This window comes from Metopolophium dirhodum, chromosome 2 (genome assembly GCF_019925205.1).
Source record: "Metopolophium dirhodum isolate CAU chromosome 2, ASM1992520v1, whole genome shotgun sequence".
Lineage (NCBI taxonomy): Eukaryota > Metazoa > Arthropoda > Insecta > Hemiptera > Aphididae > Metopolophium > Metopolophium dirhodum.
Genome location: NC_083561.1, coordinates 34,850,208 through 34,865,943, shown reverse-complemented (window position 1 = coordinate 34,865,943; position 15,736 = coordinate 34,850,208). Strand labels below are relative to the sequence as shown.

At 25.2% G+C, this 15,736-nt stretch overlaps 1 protein-coding gene across 1 annotated transcript; it reads left to right on the top strand.

The window, feature by feature from the left end:
• The first annotated feature begins 4,332 nt into the window (after nucleotides 1–4,332).
• On the top strand, nucleotides 4,333–14,353 carry LOC132939493 (inactive pancreatic lipase-related protein 1-like). Its single transcript, XM_061006685.1, has 11 exons — nucleotides 4,333–4,478; nucleotides 6,349–6,717; nucleotides 7,338–7,473; nucleotides 7,540–7,702; nucleotides 7,794–7,897; nucleotides 8,389–8,660; nucleotides 8,729–8,842; nucleotides 10,361–10,478; nucleotides 10,561–10,709; nucleotides 10,945–11,027; nucleotides 13,924–14,353. The coding sequence occupies exons 1-10, from the start codon at nucleotides 4,415–4,417 to the stop codon at nucleotides 10,998–11,000; spliced, it is 1,545 nt and encodes a 514-aa protein (XP_060862668.1). The 5' UTR covers nucleotides 4,333–4,414; the 3' UTR covers nucleotides 11,001–11,027; nucleotides 13,924–14,353.
• Nucleotides 14,354–15,736: the final 1,383 nt, after the last annotated feature.

Sequence of the window (15,736 nt, the reverse complement as noted above, 5' to 3'; positions counted from 1 at the left end):
ACACAGATCATTTTAAAATCAATACATTCATCGCACCGCTATAAGAGTCTAACATAGTATATATATAATAAATAATTATTCAAATATTAACTTTAAACTTATTTTTAATAAAATGTCCCTCTTTTTGAATTTAAAATTTAATGTATAAGTTGCATCTGAAATGTAAATATTTTGTAATAGGTAGGTACAAAGTAGGTTATGTTTTTATAGATGAAGATGTGTATCTAATTATTACAACGCAAAGCTATTAAGAAATATCGGATAACTCGGATTAAAATATAATGGCTGATTATTTCCAACCCAATGATATATAAATTGCGAAATCAGCACCCGTAAAAATGATATATACGATAGGTACCAATATATCAATTTACAATGACTATATAAAATGCCTACTTAATTGTACGTTATATTATTATGTATAAGACATACAATAAATATTGTATAGTCAGAATCTTCGCCTGAGATAAATATTAAGATTAAAAATAATTCTAAATTGATTGGTATTGTTCTTAAAATATTAAGATTTATTATAGTTAAAAAAGACATTGAATTTTTTTTTGTCTATCAAAATCAGACAATATGGAAGCTATATTACATTACTAATCAGATACCAAGGTTATACCTATCATGGCTTTGCTCTTTTTTTATGTAGTATACTGGGCCAGTGGGGCGTACTTCTTCAACCCATACATCATTGACGGGGGAGGGCAATTGGAATGGTTTTAAACTATACATAAATGTATAGACGAGGAAGTCGATAAATATTAGGGTAGATGATCATTGGAGCTTGCATATTTTTTTTGTTATATTTGTATCAATAGGCAGCTCAGTTACCATTATACGAGAATATAGAACAATATTATATGTTTTAAACACTGCTTGCTAATATAAAAATTTGATTTTGCATTTTTAAACATTTTTGTTATATTTACATATATTTGTTTTAAAGATATTATAGGTAATTTTCTTACAAGAATTATAAAAAAATAGATGAGTGTACCGAATTCCACTAATATTTTGTATGAGCGTCTCACGTTTACATTTGTACAAAATTGGATATTTTTAAAATTTTTTTTTTTTTTTTTAATAACAAGTGTTGGCTTTGTTTAAAAAAGGAGAAAATGTAATACAACATAACAATACACATGAATTAATTCAACCTACCGTATTAGGTACTAATAGCAAAATAAACTACTTTAATAACAATATAAATATATCATAAAATATACTTAGTAATTTAGGCTGACGGGCTCCGCTCAAAATCGTTTTACGTATGCTGCGATTAATTGTTGAATTGAAATTTAAGATTAAGACATCTATTACAGCAGTGACGTTAGACCTATTCAATGACAGGTATACTAGATACTTACTGTACAGCAGAGAAGTTGCCTCTACTTGCCCGAATTTTACATTTTTGTTTGTTGGTGTAACCACAGTCAATTTTTTTATTTTTAAACGATCATTGATAACCTATATTTTAATTTCATTATATAAATTCTAAAAATGTTCCTATACTTTTAGCATTAATGATGATTACCTAGTGGATATCAGTTATGTTTATTTTTGTATTTATAATAACGGTTTATTGAAAGTTTAAAAACAGTAATGTATGATAATATTCACATTTCAAATATTGATACATTTTACTTGTGTGTAATAATTATTAATTATTACTTTCTAATATTTGTATAACTTAATTTTGTAAATAGATATTATCAAAAATAAAACTATAATAAATACGAGTAAATGACTTATTTTTATATTTATAGTGCTTAGGTAGAATGGATCAATGGTTATGTTTTATGTATATTATATTAGTATTATTGTTACAGTATTATTAAGATTAATTTTGATTTAAATTTTAATGTTTATAATGACATAACTTATACAACAGAACCTAAATAATAACAAATTGCGTTAATCAGAAAAAGTATGTTACTTGTAATTATATATTGGAATATATTTACAGATATTACAGAAAAAACTTTTAACATACACAAAATGTATATAGAGTGAAACTCGGTAATAGAGATATTATTGTATTAATTAAATTGATTATGTTCATTGCCAATTTTATAAATGAAAACATTTTAATTGGTATCTGATTTAAAAAAGTTAATATTGAAAATAGTTTGAATTTATTTTTTTTCTAATTATAAGAAAATACTAGTTTTAGTCTTTAGAAGTTTAGATACATAAATGGTAAAATGTTTGGTTAGTTTTATGAATATATTTTAAGAAAATAGTTATTTACATTTTAATGTTAGAAGTGTATTTATTCTGATCGTTGGGCAAATAATTAATCATGGTGTAATAAATAAAAGTTTACTGGCTCTATGCAGTCCTTTGAGAGTAAAAAATGTGGAAGATTCGTTCGATTCCGAATGCGTAGAAAAATATGCATATTTAACCTATGCATATTTGAGAATATTTAACCCATTTAGCATATTTTGGAATTTTTCATAGATTGTGAGAAAAAATTTGTATTTATTTTGAATTTTAATATTACGGTACCCAGAAAAATTTTTTGAACATTTACCTACAATTTTTTTTTTTATCTTTTCCAACTCTTACTAAAGTGCAATAGTATTCCATTAGAATACGCAACTTTTAATACCTAATTACCTTACTATTAAAATAATATTGAAAAAAAAAATTTAAAAATGCATGTAAAAATGGCAAATATTGTTTATTGATTATATTTGCATATTATTACATATTTTTGCATATTTCAGCATATTTTTTAAATTTTTAAAAGAATATAATGAGAATATTTGAAGGTTTTTTAGAGAATATTAGCATCATATTTTAGGTATTTTAAGAGAATACAAATCCGGTTTTTAATTATTACTATTCTATTTAATAGATAAGGTACCTGATACCTACATGACTCAATCTTTGGACCCATTAATTAAAATATAATATTATGTTTCTTATATTATGACTACCAATATAAAATACATAAAAATATAAACCAAAAACATAACTTTACTATACTATTAATATTATGTTATAGTACAAAAATCGAGAATAGTTTCACATAGGTAGGTACTTGATTCTTATTTATTACTTATTAGTCACTATAACATAATAATAAATAATTATTTAACTATATAAGTATAATCATACATTATTTCCACACTTAAACCTTACTTAATTGGTTTTTGTCTGGATTATCACCTTAACTCTTAATAAATCTATTTGAAAATATACGTAAAACCATGGATAAATTTCACTTAAACTAGGTAACGCATAAAGCTTAAGTATAGATATTTAAATGTATCAGCTACCTATTTGCTCTATGTCTTTCCATATTATTTTTTTCAATTTTCTCCGATTGTTATGGTTTTGTTAATTATAATCATGGATCTATTAACTAATTGATAAGTCTATGATTATAATACCCACAGTGACGTATTTAGGATAGGCTCTGAACTTAATAAAAAGCTAACAAAAAGTTTGTAATAACTTTTAATCTAACTGAGTTAACCTATAATTAAATTAACTTTTAACTTTTTATTATTGGTGCATATAAACTTAACTTATCTGAGTTAAAAAAAATCACTATATAAAACTATAAACCGTTGAAAAACCGAAACAGAAAATAATTGGAAAGCGGTATTACATTTAAAACCGAAACCGAAAAAATTGGAAACCGATATTAAAACTCAAAACAAAAAACAGGAAAAAATTAAAAACTGGTATTAAATTCAAAACCGAAACTTCTGTAATATTAATATTTTTTGATCACATTGTTTTATTTAAGTACTTAGAGATTCAAGACTCGAAATTAATTTGATTACATAGGTAGATAAATATTGTAAATGCCTGATGTGAATTGTGAGCTATAAGCAAGGTGCTATGTGTCATATTGTCATAATATGTTCTACGGGGTATTATACTCGATCCGAATCTTGGAAAAAGGACAATTTTATTTAGAGTAAAATACAAAATTGTAATCAAGTGCAAAACATTAAAACTTAACATGGACACATGACTCTATTATGACCGTCTCATTGGTCATTTTCTAGTTGATAAATGCTAGTAAAAAACAAGAATAAATAAAAATATAGGTAGGTACATAAGAATAATTAATGTTGTTGTTATGTTTTACACGTCAATATGATTCCTATTGCATAATAAAATATTTTTATAAATTACTCATTGTAATTATTAATTGATTGCTAAATCATTGTGAATCATATTATTGTACTATTGTATTGATGGTTACTCCAAGTGTACATCTTGATAATCTTGAACTTAAGGTCAGACACCGGAAAACATTATATACATTAATATTTTTAATAATTCTAAACCTGATTAGTACATATGAACAGTTAACAAGCGCACATCGTGTTCAGTCGACCGATGATCATTATTCAACGAAGGTGCAAGTCATAACTATATCGTTATGTTGTTTAAGTTCCAGTTACTATCCATAGGAATTTTAATATTCCTAAACACTTTAAATAATTGTAAGTAATTTATTAAAAAATAAATATTTATATCATTTTAAATACTACAAAGTAATTAAACTCTTTTCGTACCTAATATGAATTTTGTGTATGGAAATAATATACAAAATTTAAATTTGATGTAGATAGTGTAATGGGCATATCCTCTAAGTACATTTCAGTGATGTATTTTATCATATAAAACTTAAAATTAATTCAAGATTATAAGCAGAATAGACATCACATTAATATAGACCTAGGTAATAATTAATAAATTATTTTCGAAATCGAATTACTTAAATCTTACCAAAAATAAAATACTATTGGATACACATTTTGACGATTATGTAGTTTTTTTTTTTAAAAAAAGAAGTTAATATTAATAACAATGTCTATAGTTACCAAATAAAATATTAAATCTATAATACTTAAATAGATTATAATGTTAAGTCCATAAAAAAGTAATGTAATGTATCTATATTGATTTTACGTTTTTTTTTTATTCATTACCTTATTTATGGCTATGTTTATAAATTATAATAAATAAGAACATAAATTAAATACAATTCATTAAACAATAAGTTAAAAGTTACTGTTTAATATATTTTTGAATAATTTTTAAAATAAACATCATAGTTTCATAAAATACACTCAATATAATTATTTTAAATTAAGTATAGATTTTGGAGTAGGTATATTTGATAAAAATGAAATAAATATTTTTTTTTTATAGTTTTTAAAGAATTCCATATTTATTAAACGTAACATATAAAAAAACCTTTGCATCGACATAGGTAAAAAAGCTTAAAACCATACCTAGTATCTTTTTTACAAGATATTATTGTTTGGCTATGCCTTAGAACTTATAAGTTGAGTTGTTTATTTGTAAATATAAACAATTTTGGATTCCGAGCTTTGAGCGAAGCAATTAATATATGATTTTACAATAATGTGTTTTATTTTTTTGTGTGAATATACAAAATTATATACACGTTTATTATTTAAGATGTTATGCACGATTTATAAAAGAAAAAATTATTTTATATTCAATTTCGAGGATGGTTTTTGGTAGAAAATTAGATCTAGCTGGTATTGGTTTTAGGAGGTCAAAATTTAAATTTCATAGTAAGTACTTACTTTTAAAAATAATCGAGAAAAAAAATATTAATTAAAAAGATGAATTTTTGGCAAAATCTGTTTTTAACAAAACGACTATTATGATGTAATAAATTATTAAAAAACGAATAACCATAGATATTTGAAATTTTTACAAAATGTTCATATAATAGCATTATTATGATATAATTTTCAAAACATGTATGTTTATTATTTCTGAGCTATTTCTAGATATTTAAATCAACTTTCAAAATCGTATGATTTTTTTATAGGCATTTAAAGTTTAAAATTTGACAAAATTCGTAAAAATTCACGAAAATTTCTAAAATATTTTGCACTTAAAAATGTTTAAAATGTTCATAAAACTGTTGAACCATTTTTTTAAAAATTATTTGGTTTAACATTTTTAACATTGAATATAGAGTTAACTTAGGAACAATATATGAAATTTTCTTTTCATAGTACATTTATTATTAGGTTATAGATTGTTTATTTTGAATAATTATAGCTATAAATTACGCACAACCACAAAAGATACAAAGTTAATACAACTCATAAATAATACTTTAATTATTTATTAAGTGACCATAATATTTTAACGTATTAATGTAGGTATATTGAACAAATGTACCTAATGTTTATTCGAAAATCAAAACATGTAAAATAAATATCGATATCGTGAAAGTTTATTTAACAATATGTGACAATATTTTTATATTGAATTTTATGTTGTTAATTGTTTTTAAATTATTTATAACCGTTTAATTGTTGATAGGTAATGGACAATCACCGGATAATACTGTAAAAAAAATAACAGGAGTTATTAAAAATTCAGTGACAGGCGTTCAAAATTCTACCACATTGATAGTACACAATGTTAAAGATATTTGTGAAAAGATTGGTGATTGTGTGAAACAAAGTGGGACCAAAGTAGTAAACAAAACTGTTACGATAACAAAAGAATCGCTACAAAATGGAGCCACTGTGGTGAACAAAACTATCACGACAACCAAAGAGACACTTAAAAGAATCCCATTAAAATCTATTGAAGAAATAATAAAAAAAGCTAAATGTGTGATACCCAAGAATGCCGATAACATCCTCAGAGCTGCATTACTTCAACAGTGTATTTCACCCAGTCTTGGTAAACAAATAAAACAAATGTTGAGAAAATAATAGCTTTATAGTAGTTATAAAAGTTATGTTTACCAACTTAATTATCTTCCTATTGTACCTATTGTTTTGAAAACTAGAATGACTGATAATAATAAGTATTTGATTTAGTGAGAAATATTTTGTGCAAGTATTTAATAATAGTAATAATATTATGTAAACGATAAAAAAAAAGCTACTAAATCTTACACACGCACATAGGGACCGACTAAAGTATCGTATGGCGTGTGGGTGCAATTAATGTAATATTATAAAAACCAACCAAAATAAACAGTACATAATATTATCACAATTTTTTTTAAAGGTAAAAAATTTGCAATATTATAGGTACCTAATATTATAGGTAGGTTAGGTTAATGTTTAGTTTTAATTTAAAACCATTTGTTTACATCTGTTTATATTGCAATTTTAATGTTTATTAATATATTATGCTATTAAAAAGTGTATAATTAAAATTTATTTTTTCAATGTTTATAAAAACAAACTGTGGTTTATGTTATTATTTTTTTATTTATAATAATGATAACTTTCATTAAATTGTTTACTACACTTATAAATATTCAGATTGACAATATGAAATTTATTTATCAGGTTTTGGGAACGAAACTAGATGTTTTGAAGAACTTGGTTGTTTCTCAATGGAACATCCTTGGTCTTCAAATTTAAGACCTTTTCCACAACCTATGAATCCTGAAGAGGTAGAAGTGAAAATCTACTCATATACTAGGTATGTCGTGTTTTTAATTTTTATAATTTATCAATAAATGTATGTATGTACGACTATTTATTTTAGAAAACAAAATGCTCGATACACTGTACAATTATGGCCGAATATTTTATTAGAAGGATCGGATTTCGATCCTAAGAGGCCATTCACTGTATTTATAGTGCATGGATTTAATAGCGACGGAGAAAATCAATGGATGTCTGGTCTTAAAGATGCATATTTAAAACAAGTATAAAATAATATTATTAAGCAATATTATTTTTAGGCAGTTGCAGATTATATAAATTCTAATTTAGAACTTATTTATGTATTTTTGTTAGCGTGATGCAAATATTTTCTTAGTTGATTGGGGAAAGGGATCAAAGAAATTTAATTATTTACAAGTAGCTTCAAACACAAGGATTGTCGGTGCAGAATTAATTAGGTAACATCACAAAATCATATTTAAGAGAAAAATTAGATTACTGTATTTATGTCTTAACTCGTAATTTACAAAGGTACATTTTACAATATGAAGAACATAGTTGCAACTAAACCAGTAGGTAAATAATTAAAAGATTAAATTGTGATTCATCATTGATTTTTGACTATGTTACATAGGTACTGTCATTGATAATTGATATACTATACTTACTATGTATAAATCAATGGTACTGTTTGTTGTTTAAGTATTCTAAACATATTATTTTTAACTAGTTTGATGATTAAATATGGACTAGAGAATAATTATTTTTGCGTTTTAAAACTAATACATTTTTAAACATCCCCATTAATAAACACTTTCATTTTTAAAATTGTATACATTTCGGTTAAGTTTTATAAGTATAATATAATAACAGTATAATAGTATGACAGACAAATTCAAAACAAATTTTCTTTACATTATAAAAATTTAATATCTCTTTTTACCTTAAGGCTTGGAAAATATCTCATCGATCATTATCAACTGGACCCACTGAAAATTCACGTAATGGGTCATAGTTTGGGTGCTCATATATCCTCATATTTTGGTAAAGGCATCCCTGGTTTGAGCCGAATAACAGCATTTGACCCAGCTCAACCAGGATTTGAAGGTTGTCCGAGAGAAGTACGGTTAGATAAATCAGACGCTCATTTTGTTGACGTTATACATACTAGCTGTAGACCCACAGTTCCATTTTTAGGTTTTGGACTTATCAGTCCCGTAGGTAATTATACGAGTTTTGTATGTTATCTAGATTTGGCGTATTATATTATTATTATTTCAATTTAATAGGCCACGTGGACATTTATATGAATGGTGGTTTCATACAGCCTGGATGTACTTTACCTCCAATAAATGAAGTGAAATTAACGAGTATTTCAGATTTAGCTGCTATTCCTGCTGATGGTAATCATTTTTTTTAATAAGTATTTGTATTAGCTATTGGAAATATTTAATATAATTAACAGATAAATAAAATATGACAAGTGAACATAAATTAATTTGTATAATAATGAAATATCATGGACAATTAATCTAGAACTAATTAATTTAAAAACATAACACTATATTTTATTTTATATAAATAAATATATTGCAGAAGATAATGATATAGTTCATAAAACGATATAAAACCTAGCTACAATATAGCGCATGAAAAAGAGTTTGGTAATATTAATACGGCTTTTATAAATTATTTCATAATAAAACTGACTCATTAATCTCCATTCTCTATTTAAGAATAATATTTATTATTTATGTAAATATGTGTAACTACTTACGTAAAATAAAGTATAATATAAAATAACCTAGTCATATAAGAAAAACAGGACATTAAAGAAAATCCCAATTGCATAATTAAACAATCAAGTTTGATATATAGGCAACCAAGATAATTATAAGAGATAGTCTAATCAACATTTTACTACTCGAGTTTGGAAATATTTTTTAATCTAATAAAAAAAAATTAATGCAAAATTAAAAATCCCTGTAGTATTCACTATTCAGTACTCACTGCCAGTAGATATACAAAGAACAAATGTGTGTTTTTAATTTTAATTTTTATCATTTGTGTTTGTGTACACGATAAGTATTCGAAATGATGCTTCGATTTTCAACTTCAGTATTTTATTTGTGAATCTAGTTAGTACATTGAGGCGGTTAAAATTTAGAATTCCCAATAGATTTCAAAAGCTTTAGGGGGAAAAAAAATAACAAAAAACGAGCATTTTTATGTGAAATTGGTTTTTGACAAAATCGAATTTGGTTTTTGGTGTAATTCTAAAAGAAATGACCGTAGATACATGACATTTTCAATCAATGTTTATTTTATGATTTACTATACGCCTATACATCATAAAATTAACAAAATATTTTGACATGTTGGAGTTTTTTACGGAACCTAAGTTTTCAAAATTAAAGATTTTATTAACTTTTACCTAAAAAACAATTTCCAAATATTTCGTTTAAAATTTAACTTTAAACGCGTGTAAAAAATTAAAAAATGTATTTTTATGAAAGTACAAAAATGTTACCAACTATCATAGTATCATATTGCATAAAGACTAAAAATTTAAAATATCTATAAATAACACAATAATTAATAAAAACCAAAATATTTTGAACATTATAATATATTATTTATATCGCAGGTTAGGTTAGGGTAGATACTAATATGACTGTTAAATATTATAAGATTCTAAATTTCTAAGACCTACTGTACAGCACAGCGACACCCACATACTCACCTTTTTTGTTTTGGATACAAAAAAATGGTTTAATATTTACATAAAAATTTCTAAATAAGTAATTTAAAATAAATAACAGTATATCACGTAAATGAATTAATTATCTACCACAAGATTTATGAAGTAGCTGTTATTTTAATCAAATAATTATTAAAATATATGGTTTAATAATGTTTAGTACTCGGGACTTGGGTTGCTTGCTCTCACGGAAGATCGTTTTCATACTTCACAGAGTCATTAGACGACAATTGTACATTCTGGGCTCAGAAAATAAAATTATTTTCTGCTCTTACAAAGTATATTATTTGATCGGTTTTTAACAAACACTTACAGCATAATTACTTTTAAAATTGAAATAATGTGTTGTGTATTTCACAGTGCTGCAACCGTCGGACAACTCGCGCCAATTCTGATGAATATTGACAAATGTCAATTTAATGAATGTGTACCATTAGGTTTAAATACTGATCAATATCCAGGTAGAGGTGTTTTTATTGCAGGAACTGCATTTTTTGAACCATATTGTAGTAAGTATAGTTTTTATCTATACACATTAATTCCGTTGTTAAACCGAGTATTTTAAATGACGAATATCTCGTTTTATTTATTATTTATTATCATTCAGTTTAATACCATTATTAAAAAAAAATTCAATAATTAATACATGATGTTTTGTGAATTAGTGGGTTATAGTTTATAGTTATTTTTCAATACATAAAAAATATATATTATTGATCTATACTCTTGATTATCTACTTATAGAAAGCAATTTGGAAACGGATCGGCTTATGCGGAAGGCATTTAAAACGAAGAAATAAAAAATTGGAATACATCATATAACATAGGTAGGTGAATTATAAATCAAATTTCACACGAGTTAATAATCATTTAAAGTGGAAACCATTCAATAATAACGCATGTTTTAATATTTACAATTGTTGTTTGACGGCACAATATGTAAATTATACATAGAATATATATTTTCATTTTGTTTTTTTTATGTACATTTTGATGGATATTACCATTCAGTAAGTTATATATAATCCACGTGGTTTTTTCTTGTTAATTAATTCTTAGTTAATTTATCTACACTAGCATTTCCCAAACTGTGGTCAGCGGACCTCTAGGGGTCCACATGACCACATGTATACAGAAGGAGGATTGATTTAGAATTTTTATTTTGACAATCTACTTGTAAATCTGGATTAGAAATCCATTTGAAAAATTCTAAATCAATCCTCCTTCTGTATACATGTGGTCATGTGGACCCCTAGAGGTCCTAGAGACCCCTAGTGGATTTATGTGACTAGTTTTTGTGTTGTTTAATGTGGTATTAGTATTATCATTCGAAACGTATTAGATAAGTACATTATTCAATTTATGAAACATGTAATTATGATTTATATTATTGAACTTGAATTTCCTATTTTTTTTTAATTATTTAAGATAGGTATAAGGTAAACGGAAAGTAAGGGGAAATGTTTCTGTTATACAAATATAAATGCATTATTGCAAAAAACGTGAAATTAAAGTCGATAAGTTAAAACCAATAAATGGACAAAAAAAAAATCAAAAGAATGTGCTCTCTAAACATTAAAAGGGCGGTATCTTTCAAGTTACAAAAAATATATTTTTAATACCTACAAGTCTAATTCACTTATTTGGCAAAAAATCAATGAAGTTCATTATATTAAATGAACCTTTGACGTTGAAACAAAACGTTCTTTATTTTCTATATTTATAAGATATTTATAAAGGTTGAATTTAACTTTTCAGAAATTAAACAAAATATAATATAATAAATTAGAACATAAATATTATGGAACCTATAGGCATTAATATACATTAACATAAAAATTGGACATTTTTCAAAAAATAAATTAAAATAATCACTTATAAAAATAAAAAAAAATAACTATTAAACAAAACATAAGTAACTTATTCTCAATACAACTATTTATAATATAATAATTTAAAATTATTCATAGATCTATATAGCAATCTAGGAGATAAATATTTTTAAATTCTGAGCGGAGCGAGGAAAGTATTGATTTTACGATGTGTTTATTATGTGTCTAACGTAACCTTAGTCTTTTGTAGCACGTAAATGCTTCAATATAGGTACAACTTTGGAGGTGGTTTCTGATAAAATATTGTATTTATAGTACGTTAAAAGTAAAAATTCAAAATATTTCGGGAGAAACAAAAAAAAATTAAACAAAATTTGAAAATATACCCCCTTATTCAGGTCCGGCTCAAGGGAAAATAGTGAACTAAGCAAAATCTATTTTCGAGAAAATCGATTTTGGTTTTTGGTGTAACTCTAAAACAAATGACCGTAGGGACATGAAATTTTGACTGAATGTTTAAATTAGCATTTTCTATACACCATAAAATATTTTGACTCTTTTTAAGCTGTTTACGGCCATTGTCAGTTTTCAATTTTTTTAGTTTTTTTTTCTATAAATATCAATGAAATTTTATCTGTTGAGTAAAAAAGCTTGAAAATTTAATAGAATGCTCCTAGGTTATTGTTTCAAAGGCAGATGAAAAAAATTAAAAATCCTTAGTCACAGTTTTTATTTATAAGCTTTTAAAGTTCAAATTTCGACAAAATACGGAATAATCACGAAAAATATCAAATTATTTTGAGTTAAGAATTCATAAAAATTTTTCTTTTTAAATCTAAGATTTGAAAATGTAATATAAGATTACTCATAAGTTTGTTTACCTTTATCAAAAAAAAAAATGTCTAGAAGAAAATTAAATTAAATTTTAATGAGCGTCTGAAATTTATATTTTTACAACATTAGATATTTACTCGATTTTTCATGTAACAATTTTCTTATTTTATTGTGATTAAAAAACGAATGACTGTAGATACTTGAAAATTTCACTGAATGTTTATATTAGCATTTTCTATACACCATAAAATGTTGAAAATATTTTGACTCTTTTTGAGCTGTTTACGGACATTGTCAGTTTTCAATTTTTTTAGTTTTTTTTTCTATAAATATTAATAAATTTTTATTTGTTGGGTAAAAAATACATAGGCACAATTTATTTTTATAAGCATTTAAAGTTCAAATTTTGACAACATTTATCAAATTTATAATTTATTAATTATTTTGTAGTTAAAAATGTATAAAATGTTTAACTTTTATGGCTAAGGATTGACAATTTAAAACAAGGCTCCACGTAAATAGGTTATATATAAATTACTTTATTTACAATAATATCATCAAATATACTTGGTAATATCACAGGCTGACTGGCCGTTTTCGCTCAGAATCGTTTTTCTTATACAATGATATTATATCATTGAATTCAAATTTAACACCATCCATTACAGTGACCCACTTTTAACCTACCGTACAGTAGAGCGACATCCACTTATCCACCTTTTTTTTGTTGAAGGTAGACAAACTTCTATGAATCTTGTATTACATTTTTAAATCAAATTTTTCGTGATATTATATCATTCAGTTCAAATTTAATACCATCTATTATACAGTGACCCACTTGTAACCTACTGTACAGCAGAGCGACATCCAATTACCTACCTTTTTTATGTTATATTCCAGCTTTTTTTTACAACAGTTTTTTCTAATTAGAATTACAAATTTTTTTTTTATAATTTATATATAATTTTAAAGCGTAGTGTTATCAATATAAATTAATAAATTAACCTAACCCAACCGTTGGAAAATGTCTAACAAATATTTTTACATTATGTTATAGGTAACATCGTGTACTTCATCAGCCGCGTCATAGCGTTATTTTATGTAAATCACTCAGTATTGTACACAACGTTTAACACTGTATAAGCAACAATTTGAAACATATGACAATAATACCTATATATACAATACACACAGTATTCATAATACAGCGAAATATTCTCAAAGATACATATGGTAATACAATTATTTAAAATTACGTTTGTTGTTAAAAACTATGTATAAGTATATATAACTTTTGAACAACTATACTATGTATAATTTAATATTATTTTTATAAATAATTCAATCAAACACATTCCTGATTATTTTTATATGATGAGAATATCTCTCCATATTTATTTCTTTTATATTTTTCTAATTTTATTATTTATTATTCATTATAAGTATTTGTTAGTTAACCTGAATAAAATAAAAATATTTATAATTAATTGTTATTATTTCGTCAATTCTTTTGTAGTTTATATGTTGTTATTTTTTTATCAATAATGATTGCTATTCCTAATCCTTGTTCGCTTTTTGAAGCATCAGTGTATATGTCTTGTCCAATGAAATTGCTTTTAAGATCGAAAAATAGATTTTTGAAAATTTCAAATTCTGCGTTTATGTTAATTTTGATAGACCATGGTGGTGATTGCATAATTAATTTTTTTTATTATATTTGAAAAATCTAATTTGTAATTTGTGATAAGCTGTTTGATGTGATCTGGTATTATTTTTTTAGTCTTGTTTCTTGTTAGTCTTGCGGCGAAATTGAGTGCTATTTGAATTCTTCGGATCCAGAGAGAGGTTTCATTGGCTATAATATAGATGCTTTCTACCGGGCTGGATTTGAATGCGCCGATGGCTACGCGTAAACAGGTGTTGTGTATAGGATCTATTGTTTTCAAAACTCTGTTTTTGGCTGATTGGTAAACTTCTGCGCCATATTTTAGTTTTGACCGGATAAGTGCTTTATGTAATTGAATTAGTAGTTTGCTTTTGGAACCCCATGTAATGTGTGCTAGTATTTTTATGATATTTGTTCTTTGTGATGTTTCTTTTTTGATGAGTTTTAGATGGGGTATCCATGATAATTTTTTGTCGAATGTGATGCCTAGAATTTTTATTGTGTCTTTGTTTGGAATTGTTAGTTAAGGAATTTAATTTAAAAGTGGGAGGTTTTTGATTTCTTTTTTTTGTAAAACAGATGCTCTGTGATTTATTTGATGAAAAATTGAAGCCTGATTCTGAAGACCACTTTCTTAGGTTATTTAAGCTTTCTTGAAGTATAGTTTGGATTGTGTTTGTTTGTTGGCTTCTGTAGAAAATATTTAGGTCGTCTGCGAAGAGGGTGTACTTGATGGGTTCAGTGATGCAGTTTGTTATATCATTTATGGCTATTAAAAATAATGTTGGGGATAGACTTGACCCTTGTGGGATTCCATTTTCTTGAGAATATGTTTCTGAAGTTCTGTTGCTTAGTTTTACTTGGAATGTTATGGTTTGTAAAAAATGTTTAATGTAATTTAATAGGTTTCCGTGGCATAATATTGTGCTTAATTTTGAGATTATTCTATGTTTCCACGTGCAGTCATAGGCTTTTTCTATGTCTAAGCTTATTAGACTCATAGATTGATTTTCCGAGAATGTTTTGTTTATTTCTGATTGTATATATCCTAAACTGTCGATTGTGGATTTGTTTTTCTGGAACCCGTTTTGGAAGGATGAAATGTAATTTATTTTTTCTAAGTACCATGATAGCCTTGAATTTGCTATTTTTTCGAGCATTTTGCTAATATTATTAATTAGGGAGATTGATCTGTAGCTGTCTG

What these genes read in the sequence shown, in the direction of transcription:
- LOC132939493 (XM_061006685.1), top strand. Translation starts at nt 4,415, where the DNA reads ATGTTGTTTAAGTTCCAGTTACTATCCATAGGAATTTTAATATTCCTA. An exon ending in CCTAAACACTTTAAATAATT is followed by an intron (nt 4,479 to 6,348) that starts GTAAGTAATTTA and finishes AATTGTTGATAG; the next exon opens with GTAATGGACAATCACCGGAT. An exon ending in TTATTTTCTGCTCTTACAAA is followed by an intron (nt 10,479 to 10,560) that starts GTATATTATTTG and finishes TGTATTTCACAG; the next exon opens with TGCTGCAACCGTCGGACAAC.